Source organism: Quercus robur, chromosome 8, assembly GCF_932294415.1.
Source record: "Quercus robur chromosome 8, dhQueRobu3.1, whole genome shotgun sequence".
In the NCBI taxonomy this organism is placed as follows: Eukaryota; Viridiplantae; Streptophyta; class Magnoliopsida; order Fagales; family Fagaceae; genus Quercus; species Quercus robur.
In genome coordinates this window covers 48,377,652-48,397,581 of record NC_065541.1, presented here as the reverse complement: position 1 = coordinate 48,397,581, position 19,930 = coordinate 48,377,652, and the positions used below count along the sequence as shown (strand labels likewise).

Below are 19,930 nucleotides of genomic sequence, written 5' to 3'. Positions count from 1 at the left end.
TTGTACTTAACTATGCATAATCATATATCCAAGTTAAAGCAAGTTCTTTTTTATTCAACTATAATATTCAATCTTCTATATGAAATTAACCTTAGTTTAGCTAGTATTATTCATCAATTTTTGTATTTACATCAAATTAGTCTTAATTTAATTAGTATTATATAATTTTATTTAATTAATGTTTACAAATAAAAAGGTCCCATATAAATTTTTTGCTTTAGGCCCAAAATTTTGTTGGGACGACCCTGGTTGTATACCAAACAAGAGAATTTAATTGTTCCCATCCACCTCCCACTTGTTTTTCTTTTTCCTTGTCCCCTTCCAATCCTGCCAAAACCCCACTGCTCTAACAGTATCTAATTATTTTGCACACGTTTGATTCCATATCTCTGTTAAAACAGTGAACTTGCACAAAACCACAAACATGTTTTTATAGAGTTTTGAAAATGTCCATTGTTTTTTGTTTGATAGTTCGAAAAAAGGAAAAGAAGCATGATTAACCCATATTTTTGATATTTGAGTGTTAGAAGTTAGTAATGTTCCTTATTCTGATGCATCAATTTTAGTTTGATATTTCTCTTAATTTGAGATTTGGATTGCATTGGAGCTTTCTTGTTCATGAGCCATGCACATCACCAATATTTTACTTGGAATATGCTCATTATATGTTTGACAAAATATTAAAACATATGGTTCTCAGGGAAGCCACGACTCATTATATTTGCATTTGCATGGTACTAAAATTGCCCTTCATTTGTGCTCAATAGTCTAACATTTTGGTTTTGCTTGTGTACTCAATGTTTTTTTTTTTGAGGAATCGATAAGGATATACAAGGATCTGGTTCTCCATGTGTACTGACCGGATGGAACTTGACTGAACTAATATTGTCAAAATTGGTAGAAAACCAATACTCGGACCAATGATTACTGCATATGGACAGAGGAAAGGCCTGACTTCTTGAACCAGATCCTCTTGTGTTGTATCTGATGTAATTCATACCTCATAAATGAAATATGTATCATCATATATATATATATATATAAAGATATTAATTGTTTAAATTAAATCTTGAGGGACCAGATGTATAACAATATGGAAGTTTTTTATTTTTATTTTTAAAAACAAACACACAAAAGGGAGAGGGAAAAATAATATGGAAGTTAGAGGAACAAAAATGTATTTTACACTAAAAAATTAAAATACATGAGGTATTTTAAAATTATCATTTGTAGGGGGATTTTTTTTTCAATACATTATTCTTTGCAATAAGCCAGAACACGAGGGTCTTACATTTTTATGACCTCTCCTATTTATACTCTGTTTCATATCCTTCAGCAGCACCTACCGAGACAACTTAGGTCATGTTGGATTTGACGAAAAATATTTCATGCATTTTAGTATAGATGTTTGGAGCAACTAAAGGTCAATCGAAAATTGTTTTTCGATTGATCGTAAAATAAAGACATTTATAGTAGAAATTAGTTTACGCTTTTATTTTCCAAAAATCATTGTGTCTCACCCAAAACTTATCAGCCAAACCTCTACTATTTACCCACTCCACTCATTGTCTGCCACCCAATTACCACCCGCGGCTGTTAATTATATATGAGCTTGGGAGATGAGAAATGTAAAAAAGTAGTAGAAAATAATCAAAATGAGTTTTCCATAACATTTTCAAGAATAAAATCAAACACTTGAAAATTTTTTTTGAAGTATTTTTAATAACACAATCAAACACTTGAATATATTTTATGGTTGAAAAACATTTTCCATTGAACCAAACACATTCTTAGATTTTAGGATGGCTTTGGAATGCACCATAGGTGCTTCCAAGCATGCAAAAATTTAAATGTTACTACCAATTTATAAATGAGGGTCAAATCATCACTCGATCTAATATTTTTACCGACTCATGGCATGCGCACTTACAAAGGTGTGAGACATGAGTCGACCCATGTAACTGTGATTACATGGTGGAGAGCTGGAGACGCATAGCTAAGAGGTGGAGAAATCAAGTAAATACTTGAAAATTTGAAAATGAAAGAGTGAGAGGTGAATTAGCTGATTGGGGGATAAGATGAAATCCCCTTATCCAATAGCATGCAGCCACGGGGAAATTTAAAAAAAAAATGTGTTTAAGTTGAGTTTATTAGGCGGAGAATTTTCACACCCGCCTAATCACCCAATTTTATATATATTTTAAAAAAAAAAACCTCGGACCTGCCAGTTATTGGGAGGAAGAAAGACAGAAAAAAGAAAAAGATAACCCTTTTATCGATAGCCTTCATATCAGCATCAATTTTGTTTCTAATTTTTTTAAAACAATTTTTTACCTGCTTGGTCTGAATATCCATGTGAGATGATGTTTATATTTTATAATACAATGTGAGATGATGTTATTTCAATATTATTTGTCATTTTAATAAATTGTAAAAAATGTTATAAAAAAATTGTGTGATTAACATTGCTCATACCATACAAGTACACAAATAACATGTTATTAATTATAAATAGGGAAAAGTTAACGGATGACCTAGTCTAATTAAGGAGATTGGTTTATGAAATATTTTTAGAAATTTTTTATAGGAAAAAAAAAAATTGACAGTTTTTAAAAAAAAAATTATATTTCCCATGAAAGTTGTGCAAAAATTTCATAAAATAATTTATTAACAATTACCCTAAAGATACCTATTAACAACACTCTTATAAATAACTAGCCTCATTACGCGCGCTTTGCGCATGCATTGAGCATTTTTTTTTTTTTTTGGTCTAGTGTCTTAATTCCCTCTTATTAAAAAAAAAAAAAAAAAAATTAGATAAGTTTGTTTTAAAGATATGGATTAGTAAAAGAGTATCCTATTTTGTAGGTATTTTAAATGGAGTTGAAATATATTTTTAGCGGATTGTCTTCAAGTTTTTTCCCTATTAAACGTAAGATTAAGGGGTATTTTGAACCATATAAAAGTCGAGTCCAAAGAGAGGAATCCTCTTATAAACAGTATAGATAAAATAATATCAATAATACATGTAAATGAGAAGTAATAAAAACTTGTTCTTCAACTTGGGGCACGTTTAGTACACTAAATGAAGATTACGACATAAATAATAATTTTTATTACTTAAAATGTATTATAATTTAAAAGATAAAATTTAGTTACAAAATTGATTGTAACCTAAAACTACAAAACTAGTTGTAGTTACAAAACTGGTTGTAGCTTAACCTTACTCAATAAAATAAAAATTACTCCATATTTTGAAAATTCAACTGTTGAATTGCATGTTCTTTATACTCTTAATACGCATGTCAAATTTTGTGTTAATAAGATATTATTTACTATATGATCTATAAGGTTTTATTTTATTCATAATTTTATATTACAAAAACTTACAATTTAAACAATTTATTGATGATATAGTTATTGATTTTTAATTTTCTAAAAATTTTGCAAACATGAAGGATATAAGAAGAAGATATAATTAATTGATGGATTTGTCAAAATTTACCTCCAATAAAAAGATATTGAGTAAGGTCGTACCCTAAGGGTACAATCAATTTTCTAGAAATTTTGCATACATGAAGGATATAAGAAGAATATATAATTAATTGGTGGATTTGTCAAAATTTACCTCCAATAAAAAGATATTGAGTAAGGTTGTAGCCTAAGGTTACAACCAATTTTGTAACTAAATTTTGTCCATAACTAAACTTATTCATAAATTTGGTTATGAGTTGTAACATTATAATAAAACTTAAGATTTATTTTAGGATTTATCTTACTCATACAATTATATTTCCTTAAAATAATTTTTTTTAAAAGTGAGAGAAAGATGAGTTATTTATTTATATAATTGTTATGTGTATATGAAATATTGTTTATTTAAAAATATATTAATTTTAAAAATTAGGCAAAAATCCAAAATTGACCCTCTAACTTTCAGCCTTTTTCATTTCAGTCCTCTAACTTTCAGTTTAGTTATTTTAGACTTCTAACTTTCAATTATTGTCAATTCGGTATTCTGTTAATCATCTGTTAATTGTCTCCGTTAGATGAGCAAAACGACGCCGTTTTGGCTCTCATTTTATTTTAAATTTTCGCAATTAAAAGAAATTTAAAAATTGTTATTAAAAAAAAAGCAAAGTTGAAGAAAGGAAAACTCGGTCCGTTTGCGTAGAATAGAGCAAAGAGAACATGAAGAAAGGAAAATAACCCGCGTGCTTGATTGATTTCTAGATGCAAGTGATTGTGAAGAAGTTAACAGCTTTATCTGAATCCAGTGAAATCGCACCGACACCGCCACCAAACACTAGCAATGTTGAAATCGGAAGCTACCTTTTTGACTTTCTCTTCGCAGCTCAGGACTCTTCCCACTTCATCACTTCTCTAGGCCGTGACTCTCCTCAACTCGCATCCGAAAATCGATCAAGCACGTGGGTTCTTTTCCTTTCTTCATGTTATCTTTGCTTTATTCTACCCAAACAGACAAAGTTTTCCTTTCTTCAACTTCGGTTTTATTATTATTATTATTATTATTAAATAATTTATTTATAATAACAGTTTTTTTAATTTCTTTTAATTATGAAAATAAAAAAAATAAAAAAGCCAAAACGGCGTCGTTTTGCTCATTTAACAGAGACACTTAACAGATGGTTAACAAAATATCGAATTGGCAACGATTAAAAGTTAGAGGACTAAAATAACAAAACTAAAAGTTAGAGGATCAATTTTAAATTATTACATCTACTAAGAAATAGTTATTATAATCATTTTTAAAGAAGAATAATTATTCTTTATTTTAATGAATAATTTCATTAGGAATAATTATTTTTTATAATAAAAATATAACCAAACTAACAAATAACTAATCTATAAAAATATCGAATACCAAACATGTTTTAATAAAAAAAAATTGTGCCTAAGATTGCTCAACTAAGAGATCGGAGATTGATTGCAAGCTGGCTCATTTTTCTTGGTTGAGAGCAGCACGTCTTGTCAAACCTTTTTTTATGCTTCTTTGTCTGTTGAATTTATATCCCTGCTGGAAACGCGTGGTCATTTTCGTGGCTTGAAAGCTCCAATGGAAGAGAAAAAGAAAAAGTTTGATGAACTATAATGGTAAGTGCAGCTAGAACCTTCACAAATCACAATCATGACAGTGATGACCCTTCAGTTCTCTTATACACAACATTACTACTGGGCCTCATTGTCCAATCAAGCAAGTGTATCCTCATTTGAGTGTAATAGATCATGTTCTTGCGGGCCTCTGTTTGCCCAGCTGATTTAATTAGTGCTGTAACTTTTACATGACAGTGTGATTGACTTTGGGATGACAAAGATGTTGATCCATCCTCCCGTACTACTCTCTGCCCTGTGCAGATTTTCTTCGGCTTGTCTCGCACCCATTTCACATGGATTTTTACCATTCAAAGAGGCAACGGGACAGAAATGAAACGCCTATGATCCAAACCCGTCCTGTTCTATTGTCATCCCTAGTTCTTCTATCTATATTTTTTGCCTTTTTCCAGTACTTCTTCTGTGGATTGCGATTAGTCCACCGTGAGAGAAATAATCTCTTGGCACTAGCTATATATAACCACCTCTCCTCTTCATCGAGAAGGTTCCATTCAATTGAGTGTCACAGTTTTGCAACTGAAAACTCTAAACTTTATTCAGTTCACTCTCTTTCAATTGCTATATTATTCTTAAGGCACTAAAATTGCAACTACGTACTTTTAAAATAAATGAAAGATAAATTTGTTAAAGTGGTGGTTTTGCTTGTACAATCATATTCTCATAATATGAAGAGGAAGTAAATTTTGTTTTAGCTATTCAATACCACACAAGAGAATAGGATAAGCTCCCATCCCATTTTTGAATTGTTTTTAGTTAGATGTGATTTACGAGACACGTGATATTTATTTGATTTTACATAGTTTATATGGATTATTTTTAATATCAAGGAGGTATTTTTACAACTTTTTGTGTTAACCAATAACCACTTCCCTCTGTCTAAATACTTTCACATATTTGTAAACCTTGGGTATAATTTTCAAACTTTACACATGTACATGACATGCCATATGAATTTTTTAATGGTATAAATAAATGTCTCCATGTCTATTTAAATGATGTTGAGAAATTTAAATGGATGATAATTTCACAAGGCCAATTTTTGATTATTGGTCAATTTTATATTAAATAAAGCATTATCACTCTCCATTATTCAAATAAAATGCATATATTTGAATTTCTTTTCTTTTCTTTTTTTCTAGAAAAATAGAATTTCTTTTTGTGGTTCTACCCGACCTTTTTTCTAGGGGGAAAAAATCTTTTTAAGCAAATGGTTTTTATTATATTGGGAGAAACAAATGGTTAGTTGTCCAATTAATATTAGGTAAATGTATCAATTATTACATGAGTTATTAAAATCCAGGTCATACGTATAAAATAAAATAAAATCTAGTTCTTAAAATTAGAGTTCTATGGTCCACAAGAATTGTATTCTCATTCAATGAGAGGGGGTAATGACAAAAATGACCAATTTATAGGTTTAGAAAAGCAAACTTAGGTAAACCAAGAAACAATTTATAATATCAAGAGTTTTGTAATTCAACAAACACTTTTTGATATTTTTAATGAAAAAATTCAAGATTCAAATATCTCATTCTCCATTATAGCTAACAACTTATATAAAAAAAAATAAAAAATTTATCATGTGTCCTCATTCTCTCCTTTTCTTTTACTATATTTTATATAAACTAAATTAATTTCTTGAAAAAAAAAATTATCCATAAATTATGATTATATAAAATTAACTAAATTATTCACTAACATTGGTGTGCTTCTCAATTTGTCATGTGATTCTATGGTGGGTCATACTTTCTCAAGGCCAAGACTGGGCATAGCACTAGTTGGGTTCAAACTTCAAATTTTCAGATATTTCATGGTGGTATAGAGTGTTTTGAGCATTTTGAATAGCGATTTTTTTTTAATCCTTTTCACCCTCAAATCATACATCATTGTGACGACTCGTGATATGCTATAAATTGAGTCAAGTGTCAAGTCAAGTTAATTCTATAGCCATGAAGTTGATTGTCCATCAAGTTTGACAAAACTTTCATAGTAATCAAATTCACTTTGAACAACTCGAAACAAATTGTCTTTCTAGTAGAATCTTATACCATACCATTGTAAAGATATCTTGACATACTACCTTTGGGATCAAGATTTGAAGCAAACCAACCCGAATCAACTAGTTCGATGTCTATAAGGTTGGATGTAGACAGTGATTTTTTTTTTTTTTTTTTTATAAAAAAAATTCATGATTTTTGAGGCTTCGTAAGACAACTCGAAATCGATTCTTTTACTATTTTACTTAATTCGGATGAATAAGGGAAAAGAAAAATTTTCACCACTAATTCATGATAACAAAAATGACATTATTTTAGACTTTCCAGAGTTAGAAAATTATTAACACTCTTTAAATAAAAAACCATGTACTCTTTCATTTTATATGAATAGCGGATTTCACTGTAAATTTTCATTTTAAAATCCAATATTATCTGGGAGGATGAATTGATATCACGTTATCGTATAATTTCTCTCTTGAGACTAAGGGTCCGTTTGGATTGAGGGGAAATGAGGGAAAATAGAGTAGAGTAAAAATGATTTAAATTAGTTTATTTTCAACAAACTCTACTCCGTTCTACTCTCCCTTCATCTCCCCTCAATCCAAATGGGCCCTAAACTTCTTCTTCTTTTTATTTTTTTATTTTTTTTATTTTTTTTTATCTCATCTTTAAAATATAAAAATAAAAGAAAAAGAAAGAAAGAAGAAAGAAGAAGAACATATGACGGAAGCCCTGTTTGGATCTTCCTTGAAAAATGTATTGCCCAAATTTGCTTTCTATAACGTTCGTGACTTGGGACGTATGTATATGTTCTTACGAGAAAATTACACGGCTGGTACTAAACCTACTCATTGCTACAAATGATAGTTAAACACTAAGAAAAGGTCAAGTCCGTGAAAGTTGTAAGTTGTAACACATCCGTTTCTTTCCTATATATATTTGTTATTAATTAGCCAATAATTTTATACACAAATTATAAGATGTCATATCATAATCTTCTATGTTCAAATGTACCATCAAAGGCATCACAACACGTTAATGTAATTAAGTATTGACTTTATGAAGGTGAACTCAATTAGACTCAAGAATATATATATATATATATATATATAGGTTTTCCTTGAGATATACCTATCTTAGTCAACTAATAGAGTATGTAAAAACGTTTATCATGAGTCATGACAAGGAAGATAAAATTGCTTAACAGGTAAAAAAAAAAAAAAAAAAAAACGATAATGATGTATTAACTTAACTGGTAAATGCGTTTGGTGGTTGTACAGCGATTGCACTTTGGCTTTACACGCACGGACTGCAACAACTCTCTCTCTCTCTCTCTCTATCTCTCTCTCTCTCAGCATTTTTTACTAGGAAAAGTTTAGAATCACAAAATTTTCACAATTTTTTACTACAACTTTGATATGGTAGTGTAATTAGTGAAAAAAATGTTGGGTTTAAAGTGTGTAAATGATGATTAACACTCTGCTACGTTAGAGTTGTGGAAAAAAAAAATTTGGAATAATTTTTGTTCCTAAAACTACTATTTTTACCATATTTTTGTGCAGCTAATTAATCATAACAGTGAAAAAGAAATTTAAATTCCACAACTTTTTATTATTATTATTATTTATTTTCCAACTTATTTTGAGCAGTGAATTTTGATTGGTCCACTTTCATTTTTACATAGTTTTATCAACCACACCCTATCATCTTATTATTAGCTGTGGAATTAATTAAATAATACATTTATTGATATAAATATTAATTATACATATTTGAGCACCTACTTCCTTTATGAAGCAATCTCTACAGTTTCTCTGTAAAACATTTACTGTTGATTTTGAGAGAAGAGGGACACAAATCTCAACAGCTTTAAACCCATCAAAGCGAGCTCAAATTAATGCACTAGAATGCCCAAAATTAATAAGGGTACTTGTGACGATAAACCCTTCTCTAACAATTAACAAATAAGTACGTACATATATATATCTAAAAGTAGAAATAGCAAACAAAAGCAATAACCAGTACTTTCGATGAAAAACACTATTCATAAAAAAAGAAAAAGATAAAAAACACACATAAATATACGAGCCCTACCAACAGTACATTAGCGTCAACAAGATTCAGAGGCATGCCATGAATGATTGTGCAACGTCTCCATCAGGCCACGTGGCACCGTCACTGTTAAAAGACCACCCACATGACCCAGAAGAAATCATGAGCTCTGGCAATTCAATCTCGGCCCAGAAATCATCGGCATCCGAATTAACAACGTGGCTCTTCTTATTCTTAATGTTCTTCTTCCTAGTTATCTCCGAAGCGATCATGTGCGCTGCTTTGGCTGCTGCTGCCTGAATATCTCTGGCCGTACACGTGGACGGCCTCGGCAAGTGCTCGACCTCGTCGGGGAAATTGAGCTGCGCCTTTCGACCCTTTAAGCAGTAGGCTGCGACGTCGTATGCCTTGGCTGCCATTTCTGGGATTGGGAAAGAGCCGAGCCAAATGCGCGATTTTTTGCGGGGCTCTCTGATTTCGGACACCCATTTGCCCCACCTTCGCTTTCGGACTCCGCGGTACACGGGGTGTCGTGTGCCGCTGCGTTGGCTTTGAGGAGAGGCGGTGCTTGTGGTGCTAGTGGTGGTGGTGGTGGTGGTGGTGGTGGTGTCATCTTCAGTGTATGGTAGTTGTTCCATTTACTTTAGGAGCCGTTGGCTTTGAGTAGTGTGTCAAATGACGTTTTATAGTAATTTGTTTGTAAGATACGTAAGAAGAGGTTAGATTGATTGGGTTAGTATGATTTTACTGATATGCCCTTGGGTAAGAATTGATATTTGGGCGTAGTACATACGTCAGTTTTTGACGTTTTGTTATACATACTCTGATTTACGTACGCACTACTATAATTAGCATCGTGTTAATTATATTAAACAAATCATAAAATCGTGTTTTGAAAATATCATTTATTTTATTTTAATTAAATTAAATATGTTTCTTACACACGGTACATAATATAATTTGTTGGCTGCTCTGATTTGTTTTATACTTCTACGTAAAAAAAAAAAATCTTCCTGTCATTGTAGCGCGTGAGGATTCAGGATTGTGATAGTGATGGGTTCTGCGTATTGGGGACATGATTGGCTATTTTTCAATCAACCATAACGGACCAAGCATCGAGTGAAGTTTCCCGAGACGATTTATATTTCTCTCTCTATGTTTCCTTTATTTTATTTTAGCATGCGAGAGAAGTGGAGAGATTTTTACTTGCACAATATGTCAACGGATTCTTGCCAAAATTTTATTGGGTCCGGTTAATGTGTGTCTTTTTTTGAGACGATTTATATTTCTCTCTATATTTATTTTATTTTATTTTAGCATGCAAGAGAAGTGGAGAGATTTTTACTTGCACACAATATGTCCACAGAATCTTGCCAAAATTTTAATGGATTTGGTTAACGTGTGCCCTTTTTCCGTGACGATTTATATTTTCCTCTCTATGTTTCCTTTATTTTATTTTAGCATGCGAGAGAAGTGGAGAGATTTTTACTTACACAATATGTCAACGAAATCTTGCCAAAATTTTATTGGGTCCGGTTAATGTGTGTCTTTTTTTGAGACGATTTATATTTCTCTCTATATTTTCTTTATTTTATTTTAGCATGCAAGAGAAGTGGAGAGATTTTTACTTGCACACAATATGTCCACGGAATCTTGCCAAAATTTTAATGGGTCTAGTTAACGTGTGCCCTTTTTCCGTGACGATTTATATTTCCCTCTCTATGTTTCCTTTATTTTATTTTAGCATGTGAGAGAAGTGGAGAGATTTTTACTTGCACTATATGTCCACAGAATCTTGCCAAAATTTTAATGGGTCCGGTTAACGTGTGTCCTTAGGGCACATATTAACAGATCCATTTTTGGAAAAGTTTTATTGAAAATTGAAAAAGTTGTCAAAACTTTTTCAATTCCCGATAATTTTTTTTCAAAATTGGTTTACTAATGTGTGCCTAAAAAGAACACGAGGAAAAACTTTTCTAAAAGCTAATTTTGTATTTTTGTCCACATAATTATTATAAGTGAATCAACTAAAGGAGAAAATGGCCTATTTGTATGTATATGAAAATGGTATGAGTCACCCAATATTAAGTTTCATCATGTAATTGAGGAAGATTAATAGTTAACTAAGACTTGTTCACACTAAAATATGATCATTAATTATTTCCCAATGAAACGATGATGAAATATATTTAATCGAACAAAGATCCTCTTAATTTATATTTTGTAATTTATCAAGAGTTTTGTTGTAACTTAACTAGTTGGTATTTTTTGAAGTTTCTAACAAAAACATCTAAAATTCAAATCTCTCAACCTCAATTATCAAATTATTAAAAAAAAAAAAATTCTACATCATTTAAACCTTTAAATAACATATTTCTAAGAGTAAAATATAGTTAGCACCATGAGGTTTGAAATAGTGTAAACCAAGTCTAAGACTTTTTAATCAATTTAGTCTCTAAACTCAACTTGGACACTAAACCTTACTCAACAATCAAGTTGGTCAATTTTAAAAAGTATTGGACCTGATTAATCTTAGTCCAAACCTAACTAGCTCATTAATATTAACTATATTTTACCTTATTTTTAAAGGAATTTACTAATATGTATTTTTAGAGCATACATTAGTAAAATATTTTAAAAAAGAAAATAAAAAAAGCTGACAAATTTTTTGTCAAATTTTTTAATTTTTCATAAAATTTTCTTAAAATAAATAGTTAATATCTGCTTTAAAGAATACATTAATCAGACCTATTTTTCAAATGCATTTATAAATTTATATGATTTAATCACATTCATGAACTAGCTAGGTTGGTTTAAAGAACTGGCCAGTGGAAAGTACAACAGGGCAGTGAAGGAATGCACTCACCCACATGGTTTCTTATCTGCAGCAATAAATGCGAAGGATATTTGGACCCAAATGACAAGATGGTCGTGACATGTAGAACCACCAAAGGGCGAGTGAGGGAGTGTGCATGATAAGTATGACTTCATCACTCTGTCTCCTACCACGCAGGAGTGGTGGACGATTGAGTGTGGGCAAGAGGACAAAACCAATCTATACGCTTTTAACCAAAAACCTCCTTATCAAACCCTCTACGCACTGTTGCTTTTGGTGTGCTTCACGTGGTGGACGGTAGCACGGGATTTCAATGAACTCGATCCCTTTTTCTTCTCTTTATATTTATGGAGTCTATACTCTATAGTCTATATACATTCACAACTTGTCCATACAGATTTTGCCATTGTGAATGGTAAGTTTTTATTTATTTATTTTTATAAGATGATATTTGCTGGGTTTTACTACTTTTATAACTTTGAAATGAGCGTGACAAAGATAAAAGCGCATGTGTAGATGGGATGGCTAAATGCCCATTCATGAATTCGACAAGAAATAGAAGTAGCCATGCCTTGGCCTGTTGGCTGTTGCCTGTTGGCTGTTGCCTGTTGCATAGGTACTGAGTTGATGGTGACCACATTTTCTATATATAATTAATACCTTGAACCCTCTAATCAATCATTTTTACATTTTTCATTATAATGATAATGATAATAAGCTTTGATCCTTCCATATATATATATATATATATATATATATGTAAGGACCAAATAAACGGGCAGCTCAAGCCCACTTAGAATAGTAAATTGTACAGTTCAATCTTAATCCAAAACAATAAATTTGTAAGAGAGGGAAACAAACAACAAGAGGAGAGTTGCCCGAGACTAAAAAAAAGAAAGAAAAAAAAGCTAATATTGTTGAATAGATGAGTTAATATTTCAATACAAGCTAGCCCAAGGAGGCCAAAGTCATACAAAAATGGTACTGTTCACTCTCTTCTCTTAGTGCTCCTCTTGTTTCTTTCTTCTATTTCTTGATACTTTTGTCCTCCCTCCATTTTTTCTGAAAACCCTATCTTTTTGATATACTCTTCCCTCCTTCACATCCTAGCCTTCTATCTTTATCTAACAAATCTCCCCTCATGACACTTGTCTCTTTTTACATCTGAAGAAGGTGGTAAAAAGAGTTTGCTTAGCTGTGATTTACATTATTCAGATCACCTCCTCATCAATGTAGCTGGTAAAACTGTTGCCCACCATTTAATGCAGAGGCAACAAACTATCCCAAACTGGAAACATTCCCTATTATTATTGATTCTCTCTTCAGACCCTTCTTCCCACCTGGAACGCCTCAGAGTCCTTTGTCTCATTCATTCCTCTCTTAGGGCGAATTTCCTCTTCGGGTCCGTGATATCCCCACATCAGCACTGCAACCCTTCAACTTTATCCTCGGTCCTCGAGCATCCACAATATATATATAGTTTGTCATATAATATTTGTGGGGAGTAAAAATAGCAATAAAACAAGGACATGAAAAGAGTATCTAGTGATAATTGGGCAAAGTTTTGTTCAGTATACTGTAGCCAAGTTTCTAAATTATCTAGTTTTAAAGATTTTCAGTTAAATGGTGTTTGTAGGACCCCCTGGGGAGTACTGTTCTTGAAATGTGACTGAACACTAAAAAGGCGAAATCGTTAAAAATTATTCAATGTGGTTAATATTATCGATTGAAAGGAGAACTGTTCTTGAAATTGGAATGAGCAGTGAAAAAGGAGAAATAGTCCCCAAAAAAAAAAAAAAAAATCAATATTTTTATGGGCATAATACGTACGTTTCTACCTCTTTTATAAATAGTGAGTTACATTATGAATTTTGATGATACCAAAGATTTTAGTGGGCTATTTATCCAAACACAAATTTTGGAAAATTTGCAAAAGAGAATTACTTAATCAAGGGATGCCAGTGTGATGTCGGCTTAAATTCCATACTTAAGTTGAAACTCACAAAATTCAAAAACGTTGAAAACAATAAGGCTTTGTTTGGGTGTAAAATATAATCACTCTCACTCAAATATCAGCATTCATCAACTTATAACTCATTTCCTATCACTCAAAAATCTCCAAATATCACCTAAACCCGGTTTGTCACCTAAACCTGGGTATGTTTTCAAATCCAAAAACTAAAAAATGTGGAACCCACCCTCTGACCTATGCTACCATTGTTCCTTGTGGGCATGTCTTCTTCTTTATTCATTTTTTTTTTAATAAATAAAAAATTGACTCTTTCTCTCTGTCAATATGTAATTCTTATTATGAGTTCTTGAATATGTCTTTTCTTCATCGTGTAGCCTTAGTTTTTGATGATTTACGTCAGTGAATTTTCCTCTTTTGCTTTTGTGTTCTGTAGAAATTGTGGTAGTATTTTGTGGTGGTACTTAGGTGATGGAGGTGGAGTATTGCATTTGATGCAGGTGGAGTACCCAACTACTGTTTTTTCCATTGATGAGAAGAAACCTTTGTGCTTGAGAACAACTAAAACCAATGACTAAAACAAATACCAGAAACAACGAAAAGTTGTGGTGGATCTACCTTGGGGTTTCTAAAACTTTGAAAAAATGGTGGTGGTGGTTTTCGGCTTATCTCGCAGTCGTCCTTCGCTGGTCTGAGCTGTGGCAGCGGTGGGTTGGATCAGGTCCTCGGCTCGCTAGACGTGACTGGGCTGAGGGGATTTATGTGAAGATGGTGCAAAAGTGAATTAGAGCCGTTGGTGAGAGTACGAAAAGGAGGGCCCGCTTTGACATTGCTCTGACCGTGGGTCCCGGTGATGTGAGTGTATTTACGAATATTCTACCGTTACCCTATTTTTATAACTCAAAAACATCTAAAATTTGTTTTTATTTTCAATAATTCATCACTCGATTTAGTTAGAACTGGGTAATGAAAACGATACCTTATCACTCATCTAAACAATCTTCTTCTCCGTGAGATCCATTTATTTTGAATGATGAGTGATAAAAACAAGCAAATCCAAATAACCCTTCAGAATTTTCTTTCATACCTCAAAATGAGTGTGTAGTCTGGTGTTTATATAGGAGTGGTTTTCTTACTCCATCTTTCTCAATTCTCTCCATTTACAGGAGTCGTGGCATAATGAAGATGCAATGTAACTAATTAAAGGTAAGAATCTTGAGATTTGTGCCCATAATTAGAAATCACGCGAGTTGGTGGAGCGACACACACTTCAACTCTGTAAATCATGCCTTTTCATATTAGGATGCCTTTGTTCTCGTCCTCAACTACTTGGAGTACTACTTATTCATGAGAATGTTGCATAAGTCGAAATATCTCTAGATAAGTACAGTTGGATCATTAGTGTCCATTGATTAATGAAACTCACTATCATATAAGGAAAGATAATATTACTCCCAAAATAATACATAATTACTTTGAAATTGTATAGTATATTCATAAAATATAAGATGTCCAAATATGAATGAATAAATTAAAAATGTGCAAGATTGTATATATTTAAGGTTTGTGAGTTCCACAAAGAGCCTTATAATTTAACTGATTAACACATTTTAGTATGTCAATGATATAAAAAGTTCAAATTTCTTCTCTACTTTTGTAACAATCAAACTATAAAATAAATAAATAAATAAGTTTGTAGGTTCCAAATATCTTGACTAGTAAAGCTTCTTGTTATTAAATAAGAGATTTGAGATTTAAACTTTATTTACACTAAATATCAATTAATATTTTGGTCTAATGATGAAGAATAATTATTATGCGAACACTATGAGTTGAAATTGTATTGAATTTTTTATTATTATTTTTAAATGTACATTTAAGGTTCAATTTAGATGTAGTGAAGAGATTGGCTTAAGAATGACTACCAAGGTAGATATATATATATATATATATATATATATATATATATGGATCTAGTTAACGAATGTTCTTAGGGCATTTGTTAATAGGTTATTATAGGAAAGTTTTAATACCAACTTTATAAGAAATATATATATATATATATATATATATATATATATATAAAACTCTTCAAAAAAGTTAGGCACTTTTTTTCTTTTCTCATAATTATTTTTTAAATATTTCCTAAACCAATACCTTTAAGATATTTGTTAATTTTTTTTTTCATATATATATATATTGGTTTCTTTTCGTTTGTGTTTTTTCTCTCATATTCACTGGTAACCAAAGAAAGTTAAGAAAAGAAAGCATTAAATTGGTGAATAGAGACTAATAAAGATTAAAGAGTATTTGCGGTATTTGAAAGTCAAACATCCAAACGAAAGAAAGTTAAAATTGGAAGGGATTTGTATAATTTCCAAAAAGCTTGAATAATCTAGTAAATATTTGGGTGTTTGGGGAAAATTTTGACATGTATGATTTGACATCTAGCATATTTAGAAACTAAGGGCATCTCGAGCATCATCTTCAAATTTTTGTATTGTTTGGAGAATAAATAGTGACATTTAACTTTTGTCTATCTATTTTTTCAAATACACTTTCCAACAGATTCTATATTCTATTCTCTATCTCATTTAAATATTATTTCTTCATTCATTCTTTATTCTTTTTTTATCATCATTTATTTTTTCTATATTCATTCCCAACAATTATATTTTTCAATGAAAAATGTTATATTCACAACATTTTTCGCAATACTTTCACAAGAATCACATCAAAATCTTATGTGAAAAATTGTTACTAGTTCTAATTTTTACCTACTGCTGAAATTATATTTTTACTCACTAATATTAGCTAATAACAATATGTTACTTAAAATTTATTGTGAAAATATTGTGGTAAAATTTCTAAATTGTCATTTCTTTTTTTTCTTTTTTATATTATTTTTCCTTTCTTTCTTTCTATCATCCATACGTTTATATTTTTTTTCTCTTGATTTTTCTCCACCACACATGTATACCCATATATCCCTATCCTCTCCTTTTTTTTTTTTTTTTTTTTTTTTTTTCTCTACTTTCCACTTTCTAGAACCTCCCAGTCTCTTTCTTTCTCCAACTCTCTTTCTCAACTTTTTTTTTTTTTTTTTCATTTTCTACTTGATTCCAACACATTATCCAGCTTTCTCTATAATAAGAAACGGAGAAAGAGGTAGAGAGAGAAAGAACAGATGGGTTAGATGGCTCCGCTCCGCCGCGCCTTCCGCTCCACTCTCTGTGCCGCCGCGCCTTCCACTCCGCCGCCACTCGTCTTCCGCCCCACTGCCGCTCGTCGTCCTCCCCACCACCAGGCTGGGTCAGATCGGCTTGTTCTTTTTTTTTTTATTTTTTTATTTTTTTATATTTGCTTGTTCTGATTCAACTTTATTTAAGAATTGGATTTTGTTTTGTGTTTTGTGTTTGGATTATGTGAGAAACGGAGAGAATGAGAGGAAAAAAAATCCGGAGGAGAGAGAAAGAATTGATATAATAGTACCTGGGATAATTTTTTAAGCAAAAAATTTGATTTGGAGTTGCTACAATGTTCTCTAAATTAAGAGAAGTACTGTAGCAAGTTCAAAAAAAAATTTGGAGAATCTGTGTGTTTAGAGAACCGGTTGAAGTGTGAACAGTAGCATTTTATTTGCTAAAAATAGAGATACAGTGACTGTTGGAGATGCTCTAAGATGAGAATGAAAACTTAAAATGTGACACATGGATATTCAATTTAATTTACACTATAAAAATTATTTTTCTCATCATATAAGTATATACATTTGTAATGCAGCGTGAGCGTGTAGAAGCAGAATCTGTAACACACAATTACTACAACTCTTCCATGAAACCTAAGTTCCACAAAAACATTAGGCTAGTAGGCAAAATAATAGAGAAAACATCTCTAACAAACTTTTATTAATTAACGCATAACAATAACAATTAACCCCTCTATAAAGAGTATTTATAGGAATAGAATTTCTCCTACTCCTTTTAGAAAAAGATATTATAAAATCTACTTCTACTTGAGAAAGGAAAAACAATTTAACTGGGAAAAGAAAAACAATTAAAATCCTAATTCAACTAGGAAAAGGAAAATAACATAAAATATTAAAATATTTTATTCTTCCTTAACCAATCTGCATCAATTTGTTTATTATTATTTTTATTTTTATCATTTTAAATGGTCTTCACGCGCGACATTGACCGATTAATGCTATTCCTTGGAGAAGATAACTGGTGGTAATGCAGAACCAATCAAATTCTCACGTTTGTTGTAGCAGATTAATGCTATTCCTTGGAGAAGATAACTGGTGGTAATGCAGAACCAATCAAATTCTCACGTTTGTTGTAGCAGAAGCAGATAGAAAACAAGAAAGAACAAAGAACATAGATGAATCGAAAGCGAGTGCCCTCGTCTGGATTGCATCAAATGACCTTAAACCACACATGTATCTCCACCAACAGAATATAAGAACAATGGACTCGGAATCTTCTCTTTCTCTCTTCCCTTTCTCCTTTATTATTTTTGTTTTTGGGGTATCTATCTGTGGCAGAATGCATGCAGATGGGTCATATTATTAGCTACCTTATCTGGACAGACTATTGTCTATGGGAAGGTACTCGCCAAATTTGTCTTAATTATCAGGATTCATCAGTGAGAGCTACGCTAGCTAGTTATATATGAATGGCACTATCAATTACTGCTACTAATTAAAGAAGAGTTCCTCACATGACAAGAGAGAACGGAGAGTCATTCTCCAACTTTTGTTACTTGGTAAGATATTTAAGGGAATGGAACCTGTTTAGTCTGGTTGAGATGTTTACATGTATCAAACATTTGTCACGTGTCAAACATTTGTCACGTGTCAACATCCCAACGAGTTCAATACTTCTGTGTATTGACCCAATCCTTATCCCAGGGGATAGATTGGACCGCTTCCAGCAAATCTTACATCGAGCTAGCTGTTCAGATACAAAACTCTCCCCAAATGTAAAGCCCACCTCTTTGAGCATTTTCCAGTTTCATTCCAACATTAATTTTTTAATTGTGTTTTTTTTTTAGTTGTAATGTTCCTTTTCCTGCTAATATTTATCAGCTTCATCTTAATTTACATATGTTTATCACATGATCATAAAAAAATAAAAGAAAAATAATTTTGTTGGATAATCTAAAGCATGTGAATTTATAAGTTCAAGTATAATAAAAATAGGAGAAAATTTTAATGGCAGGGGGACTTGCAATTTAGAGGTTTTTTTAAAATAGTTTTTTAATATATATATATATATATATATATAAGGTGTCCTTTTAATATTAAAATTTACACACTATACACCCAAGCCAAATTGAGCTCAAATCAAAACCAAGTTGATCCCGAACCTAGCCTTATCTCCAGCTGCTACTCCTCCCATTATGGTGCAAACAAAAATTGGACAAGTAGAGAAAGAAAAAAAAAAAAAAAAAAAGTGGTCACCTATGTAAGGTACTATTTTAACTAATTTATACTTTTTATATATATAAAAAAAAAAAAAAAAATAGTCGGTAACCTGTTCGTTGCACAGGAAAGCCTATTGAATATAAGAATTTTTTTTTTTAAACAATTCTTTTCTTTGCTTTTTTTTTTTTTTTCCTTTGATTTTAGATTAGAATTTCAATCTAAAACATTCCTAAACTCAATTTGTAACTTGCAATTAAAAGTTATTATGGTTTTTGAATAGAGTTTGTGAAGTGCCTTTATATTGGAATCCATTTCCCTATTCCTTATGTGTGTGTTTGTTTCTAAAAGAATATATGAAACATGCAATTACTAAATGGAAATATTGATTAAACAAAAACTTTAATAAATACAAACATTAGTATTCTAATCCCTAATAATATCCTCAATTATCCAATAGATGTTGCAATGTTAAAAACTGAAAGACATGACCAATAAACAACCATAATCAAAACACT

At 31.3% G+C, this 19,930-nt stretch overlaps 1 protein-coding gene across 1 annotated transcript; it reads right to left on the bottom strand.

Moving 5' to 3' along the window:
* Window positions 1-9,155: 9,155 nt before the first annotated feature.
* Window positions 9,156-9,836, bottom strand: LOC126696775 (ethylene-responsive transcription factor ERF023-like). The gene has a single exon (XM_050393493.1). The coding sequence runs from the start codon at window positions 9,818-9,820 to the stop codon at window positions 9,251-9,253; it is 570 nt and encodes a 189-aa protein (XP_050249450.1). The 5' UTR covers window positions 9,821-9,836; the 3' UTR covers window positions 9,156-9,250.
* Window positions 9,837-19,930: the final 10,094 nt, after the last annotated feature.